Genomic DNA, 8304 nt, shown 5'->3' with positions numbered 1-8304 from the left:
TACCACTGCACCCACACAAGAAACACACACACACACACACACACACACACACACACACACACACACAAAACAGAGCATACATAACACCACATACCTATTTCACAAAAACAATGCATGCATCAGGCCAGTTGTTCCTGTCATCAGCGGCAAAATTTTAACCAGCTTCAATGGACTATTGTAACTTATTGGAACTATGGCTATCCTTACCTTCTGGCCATATCTTGTATTGGACTTGGATTCTCAGGGTGTAGTTGGCCCATGACAATTTGGATTTGCTCCTCCCAGTGCATTGACAATTTGCCCTCTTTGGTTTGGTGAGTTGTATGCACCAGCACTCTTTCCCCTGGGAGCAAGGGCATATGACATGAAGTTTCTCAACACAAACTGCATGTGTTCATAGTCAGAACTTAGCCACAGAAATACAGGTAAGAGCTCTGTCTTACATAGCACCTGCTGCTAATAATATGTAATTCACTGGCAGATTATTTTCAATTTATAGCCAGGTATTAATAAAGCACATTCGTATGATGACTCAAAAGCAGCAGACCCCCCAAATGTTCAGCTCATTCAGTTTATTTTAATTTACTTTAGTTTACTTCAATTTAGTTATCTTAGCTCATCTTATATTAGTTTAATTTATCTTAACTTAGTGTAATGTGCTTTTTATAATCTCTGAGTTGGTGAATCTTCATTGACAGAGAGGTGCTTGGTAAAGAATGAAGAGCCACTGAAAAAAGCTTCAAACTTTGTGCTTCTTTTCTAAACCGTTTTAGATCAAGTATTAGGAAAACGGACATGATGAAGGAATATCATGCTCCATCTTACAAGCTGATCACGACAGTGTCATTAATTTACTGACATTTCTTGTTATACTAATTTAATGTTGAAGTGTAATAGAAGGCTAAAATACATTTCCACATAGTAGCCAACTAACATTATCAAAAAATAACAAAATAACTTTAAACTGTAGTAGTAACTTAAAGTCTTTAGATCTCGAGGGTCATCTTTTATTCTTTATTTTTGATTTACTTATTCTTTATTTTTGATTTACTTAATCTTGTACTCTGTGGATACTGCTGAAAACTGTGAATTTCCTTCGGGATGAATAAAGTATCTATCTATCTATCTATCTAATAGGAGATTGTCCTTTGGCAATGACCCCATAAGACATTTGTACAGCAGCTTATTATGACCTATAGCTGCATTTTAAAGTTAAGTGACCTGGCGGGCCTGTAAAGTAACATTGTGGTGTAATATTAAGGGAGCAACAAAGTCTGCACAAGGAGGCTGGTGTGGTGGTGGATGGGTCAGTCAACACACCTTACACATAGCTGAGTTCAAATCCAAACTGGAGCAGTGTTTGTTTCTAAGTAGCTTAACGTTAGTTAATATTTCAGGACCTTCACCCTTACCTTTTCCTTACCTTAACCATGACAACAAACCTTTCCCTAGCCTTAAAAATAACAAGTATTTTTAGTGGCTAATGGCTAGTGGCTTGATGACTGCTAGCTCGCTGTCAGGTTTAGTTAGGAAGGGGACATAAATGCAGACACAGGAGACAGCAGCTCAGTTTAAGCAGTTTATTGTTGGTTAGTGGAAGGTGAAGGCTGCAGGAATCAGCAGCAACACAAACACTATGGGAGTACTGTCAGCAAGATGCGTCTCTACCACTGTAGCTGAGGCAACAGTCTGGCAAAGTCTGGGAGTGGGAGCCAGTGCGCTGATGGCAAGCAGGAGCAGGTGTGTTCATGGAGCAAGAAACCAGGAAAGAGATAGACAGACACGCCTAAGCCACACTCAAAACACAGACTGGCAGGAGAACGCAAGGGAGGGGAATACACAGGAAAACCACAAGCAAAACCTATGGCCTGGCACAGACCATAACAGCCTGCTGGTCCTTTGGGTTGCTCTGCACCAAAGAACTCAAACCATGAGTAAGGGTAACTGAAACATTACAAACAGGAATAACCATCACGCATATCACGCATATTTGGTTAAAGCCAACCAAAAAGGCATTTTACAGTAAGATTTAAGTTAAGTTAAAGTAAAATTTACAATATAGATTAAAGTCAGATTAAACAGTACAATTTTCAGGCACAAATGCAGTGTCTTGCATTTGCATTCACAAGTTGTAAATTAATCTGAAGAGGTGGTTTATATGAGTCATTTAACAATTCTCTCTAAAGACAGGACTCTCAGTAAGGACTTACTCTAGCATACTACTATTAATTGAGCCCTTTAATAGGTGCCCAACATTAACAGTGCACCTGTGAATGCTGGGCTGAAGGTCAGACATAACAAACTCAATCTGATCATCAGTCGTGGCACAAATGTCTTTTTGTTTTGGGCCATCTCCCCACAAAGTGCATCAATCTAGGGTTCACCATTATTATTGTTGGATTAATGTTTCAGATTACATAATGAATTAATGAATTTGACTGCATAATTGTTGTATTTAATTTTTTTGTACATTTGTAGAAAAACTGCAGAGCTATCGATGACTGGGACTAACTTCTTACTGCACTGGAAGTTCCAGCAGTGCCCATAGTTTGAGCCTGACATTAACAGTGGGCTAAAGCTGGGACCCCAGCAGCCAATGATCCACTGAGTAGGCCTCAAGTGTTCACAGTGTTGGGGCCCCACAACAGCACTATCTAAAGACCTCTGCATTGACAGAATTCTCAGTAAGCAGCGTAAACATGACTTGCATCTGATGATACAGTCCAAGCATTAATGAACCAAATTCTAAGTTAAAACATGCATGGATATTGTGTTGCCTGCACAGTTGACTGAGAAATATAAATATCCTTATTTTTTTGTAATGAAAGAATTCTTTTTTCTTTCTTTTTTATTAGCCTACTGCTCTTGATTTAATTAAGTGGCTTTTGATATTCATATCCTGTATAAGACTTTTGCCTGCAGCCATGTTGGCTGCAGGCAAATGAGTTACTACATTTCCATCGTCATATAATGTTGCTATATGGTAACATATGTATTTATCATGAATCAATTTTCTATTAAATATTTTTCTAAAACTGGATCCAAAATAATAATAATGTATAACAACAACAACAGCAACAGCAACAACAACATCAACAATAATAATGATAATAATAATGATAATAATAATAATAATAATAATAATAATAACATTCAACAACAACAACAACAACAATAATAATAACAATTATGCTTTTATATTCTCCAGCCTCTCAACATATTCATACACATATAGAGTTCAGAGCCACAGTTCAGCCACGGTGGTTTAAAAGCAGCTAATGTTGAAAACAACTTAGCCTGACAAGACACTCATTGATAAACAAATGATTCTGTAAACTAATTTTCATATTGCATGGAGATGAACGGAGGCTGCTGGGAAATTATTTAGAGTAGCTCCTGAACATCGACTGTTTGGATGCAGAATCGGGGGACTTGATCAGACTTTGGTCCAGCAGCTTTCGAACTGTAAATATATATTTTATCATACAGCATACATTCAGTTTTATGCAACTTCTTGCAGCATTATCTGGAGGTTTTCTTTTTACCTGTTTACCCCTGTTGTGTATGTCTGTTATTCCTTTTTCTAACTTAATGTCTAATTTCATAGTTATTTATTTAATTGTTTTATTTATTATTTGTTACAACAGTAATAACCAGCACAATGGCAATTCAACCTGAGGGGCATCATGCTGAGATTTGTTATTCAGTATCAGTGAAACTGATACTGACTTTCCTTACGTTTCTACATTGTTACTATTTGTAATTCATGGATGGTGATTGTAATTGTTTCTCCCTCCTTGTTTCTTAAAAGTCTTCCACAAGAATGCTGTACTAAAAAATGCAGATACTGCTTAGCTGCCAAGTCCCTTTCTTCTGCAGCTTTATTAACTCCATTATTGCTGAGCATTGTGGGCATGTTTGTATGAGCTTGTGCTGGCAGGTGTTGACTAGAGGCAAAGAGACCCTTCTTCTTTTCCCTACACTGTGTCTCTGGCAGCAGTAGCAGTGTTGGTGGTAGTAAGAAAAGTTTAGAGTAGAGGCTAAGAAATGCTTCTCCTTTCTGTGACATGCTATCCCAACAGGTCTCACTCTGAACAATGGATTTGTATAACATCTCCTTTGACACGGAATATTTGCACAACATCTCCATTGAGAACAACACTTATGGACTGGAACCTTACTTGTCAACCACTTTTTTTGTGACATCATGTATTGTCTGCTCCATCGGTCTTCCTTTGACCTTACTCGCCATCTACGCTCTGTATTCCCAGGTGTGTGAATTACGATTGAAGTCTATGTTTTTATGTGTGTGCCTGTCTATGATATCTGATGTTTGTAGGATCAGAAAACACAGCAAATGAATGGCTTTAGTTCCACCTCAGCTATCTCCCAAAGTTAACAGAACTACCTTTTTACATCTTGATTTCCTGCAGGTGCAAGAGAACAATGTTGCTCCTGTCTATGTCATCAACCTCCTCATCTCTGACCTTATCCAGATGTGCTGCTTTGTCATCTGGGTGGCACAACCCAAGAATCTCATCATGTTTGTTGTCTCTGGAATTATCCACGGCTTTAGTTTAAGGGCCAGTGTTGGCTTCATGGTGTGTGTAGCCATGGAAAGGTAGATATCTGTCTCTGAGTGCAAGAAAGCCAGTGTGTGTACCTATTTATTTATTTTGTATTTTTTTGTATTGTATTTTTTCAAGAATATATGTGATGGATCCTCATGCTATGTAACTATTTATCTATCTATTATAGGTATTTGGTCATCGCCTGCCCACTGTGGTACCGCTTCAGACGAAACATCAAGATCACGCTAGTGGTCTGTTTCACGGTTTGGGTTTTGCCCTTGATCCTGGAGATTCCCAGTTTCTTTGGCTTTACGCTTTTGCACAGTGATATCACCCTGTCCATCTACCTCCTCCTGCCCTTTCCCCTGCTCATCTTCTTCCTGGCTGGGACCCTCAAAGCCCTGACCTCCTCCATCTCTGTCCCCCCTGAGGAAAAACGACGAATTGTGGGAACCTTGGTTCTGGTGCTGCTTAACTACATGCTCCTGTTCCTGCCCTCAATCATTTGGTACATGTCTGCAGCAATAACTAAAAATTCCGCCTTTAATTACACCCTGCAAATAGTTTTTGTTCAGTTCAGTCCCCTTATGGACTTGGTTCTGTATATTTTCATGAAGAAAGGGGCTGTAGACAAGCTGTTGGGCTGCCTGTGTCGATGCAGGATGACCACAGAGCAAGAGCAGGGGTAGATCACCACTCTGAACAGCAACACTCCACAAAAGGTCAGCTCCATGTAGGCAGAGGAGGGCAGGGAGGAGGGGGTGGGGGGGGGGGGGGGGGGGGGGGGGGGGGGGGGGGGGGACTGGCTGCGACCCTTAAGCGAAGAATCCAAATTCTAGCTTGAAGTCAACATGCTCATGAAATCAAATAAAACCAATTTTTTTTTTCATGTCTCATATTTTGAAAATAAATAAGAAACTAAGAACTTGCTCTTGGAATGGCTTTAACATGATAATGAGTGCATTTCTTAAGCAATACGTTGAATGCATGTTGAATTTGCATTATAATTAGCCTCTCAACACAGAAAACCAAGCACATTTGTACAAAATGTATATCAGTTCATCACAGCCAGAGTTTAGCCACAGTAATGCCGTCAGAGCTCAGCCTTGCACAGCACCTGTTGCTAAAATCTAATTCAAGTTTCGGTGAATTGAGTTGATTTGAGTTTAAGTTTGGCTTAGTTTGGTTTTTAGTTTAGTTAAGCATGCCACTGAGAAAAGCTAACAGAAACTAACAGAAAAATGGGTCGGATGAAATAAAACCTTACTTGTTTTACTGCAGGAAATGCATGTCAGATTTTACAAACTGACAAAGACCGTGTCAGCTGCTCATAGAAAGCAGATGTTTCTAGAGAAACCAGAAGCTGCTGTAGGAGATTTATCACAGTAACTGCTGAAAGACAGAGATCCTCAACATATGAAACATTGAGGCTGTGATGCAGCAGCTTTCAACTGTACAGTTTAGATTTTATTAATTACCACAGGCCAAATGGTAGTCTGTACTATATTGCCCATGAGCTTCACTGATCGTTACTGTTGTCAGGATGCCAGCTAAAGCCATGAACACTGCGCCATAGTTGCTGAAATAATCATAGCATGTTTGTATGAAGTTGACACAATGCTACTCCCTGAACTTATAATGTACCAGATAGCAAAATCTGAAGCAAAGTGATGCATTTATGTTTTTATTCACATGCTGTGCCTTTTTGTTGTTTTAAACTGTTGAATTTTATCCAAAGGTACTGTTAGAGAATTACAGGTTCATGACTGTTGCATTAAATCATTCTTAAATGTATTTTCATGCCTCCCATACCACAGGCTTTACTTCATGTGCACTGCAAAAACTTAAATTCTTACAATCTCATTACTTACTAATTAATTTTTGACTAGAAAAAAAAGACAAATATTCTTGGTAAGACTGAGTTTTTGCAGTGTAATGAGATGTTGTGATGTAGTGTAATGAAAAAAAATCACACTGAGGAAATATTTTTGTATTTTATTTTTGTCTTCAAATATTTTGCATTAAACTGATTATCAAATTTAAATATGATGTTAATCTTCTTATTTCACAGTCAAATCATATTTGGTGAGAGAATACTGATTTCCGGTGATGGACATGTAAAACAAAGTGGACCAGAGAGGCTACTTATAGTGCACACCTTTAGTGTATCAGTAAAGTATTTGTCCTTGTTTTGTCTCTATATTCAAAACATTTCAAACAATTACTGAGTTTGAAGTACAGATAGTCACTTTTGATTTTCAGGGTATTTACATGAATAATCTCATTTTGAAATGTTTCTGTTCAGTCTGCTTTTTTAAGGGCATTCTTTTACATGAAGTGATTTCCTGGAGTCTGACCTGTCAACATCACCAGACTCAATATATTACAGTTTTTCTCCATTGGTTTGGCTCATTTCTTGAAACAGAAATTACATTCTCAAAACTTCAAGATCATTTGGCAAAACAGTCTTACAGTTTAGCACAAAACCATAGCTCACTTGCAAAAGCTCATATCTCTCCCAAAACTGTTCACTCATGCTTCAGAACTAAATTCCTTTCCCATATAAATAGTCAGTGCCCCCAAAATGAGAAAGATCCTTCTCAATTGCTTTGGCTCATTTCAGACCGGACGTTCTCAACACGCCTGGTGCTTTTGCCAAAATAACCTGGATGGTTCAGCACAACACCATGGTTCACCTGCAAAAGCTCATATCTCTCCCAAAACAGTTCACTCATGTGTCAAAATGAAGTTTCTTTCTCATATCAGTAGTCAGTGCCCCCAAAATGCATCGTCCCTTTGGCATTGTGTAAGCACTGCAAGTCAAAATGTTTAGATGTTTTGTCACTATGGCAGAGGACCATTGAAATATCCCTCATGTCCACCTCTCAGTCTTAGCCCAGTCCTTCACTGACAGGGGTTACTGTACAAATTTTTTGTCTAGCTAACAGAATACAATTGTGTATAAAACTGAAAAAAAAAAAGAAAGGATTTTACGGTAAGAGTAACCTCCAAGGTTTGACATCACACGTTGCACTCATACTGCCAAGGAAATTGTAACGATTACAATTTTTTGCAATCGCTTTACCTCCTCTGTCAACTCAGAAACCCTTGCATCAAAACAGTAAATCCATCGGCCTAATGAGAGGTGCTCTTCCCAAAATAACACATTTTGTTTGCAAAAGGCTCTTACCATGAAAAAACATTTCAAACATGCAGCAAAAGCACATTTTGTCACTGCCCAATACAGCTTACAGTCAGGTGAGTAAATCCAGCCACTCACTCACTTCATACTAAACACCAAAATGCAACACACCCTTTTCAGTCTGAGCAGGTTCCACTTTTCCTGTGTGTATTGCAGTCATATTTTTTTTTTGACAATTTACATTGTTACATATTGTAAAGCAAGTAGCAAAAGCCAATATTTCCCTCAAACAACTCAACTTCTGCCCACATGAGTAGATTCCTTCAATCAGCTTTACTGTACTGTAACATGTTGACAGCAGAATACAAAATACAGCTGTCACTTTGAACAAGGTTCTCCTGTGAGCTGCACATTCAAATGTGAACTTACAGTAAAGAACTGCATCCAAACTCAGAAAGACTTTGAGGTGAAATTTTACTGTATTGATGGAAAAACTGAAATACTGTAATTCACATACAGTATTACACAGAAAAACTCAAAGGAGTTGAAAAAAAATACATAGGCCCCTTTTTTGTAGGTGCATACTGATTG

General features: G+C 38.4%; 1 protein-coding gene across 1 annotated transcript; it reads left to right on the top strand.

Moving 5' to 3' along the window:
• Positions 1–4097: 4097 nt before the first annotated feature.
• LOC115372885 (G-protein coupled receptor 4-like) lies at positions 4098–5260 on the top strand. The gene is made up of 3 exons (XM_030071043.1): positions 4098–4271; positions 4434–4621; positions 4759–5260. The coding sequence occupies exons 1-3, from the start codon at positions 4098–4100 to the stop codon at positions 5258–5260; spliced, it is 864 nt and encodes a 287-aa protein (XP_029926903.1).
• Positions 5261–8304: the final 3044 nt, after the last annotated feature.

The sequence above is a fragment of the Myripristis murdjan genome, chromosome 15 (genome assembly GCF_902150065.1).
Source record: "Myripristis murdjan chromosome 15, fMyrMur1.1, whole genome shotgun sequence".
Lineage (NCBI taxonomy): Eukaryota > Metazoa > Chordata > Actinopteri > Holocentriformes > Holocentridae > Myripristis > Myripristis murdjan.
Note: the sequence above shows the minus strand (reverse complement) of the source record. Positions and strands in the feature narration are given on the sequence as shown.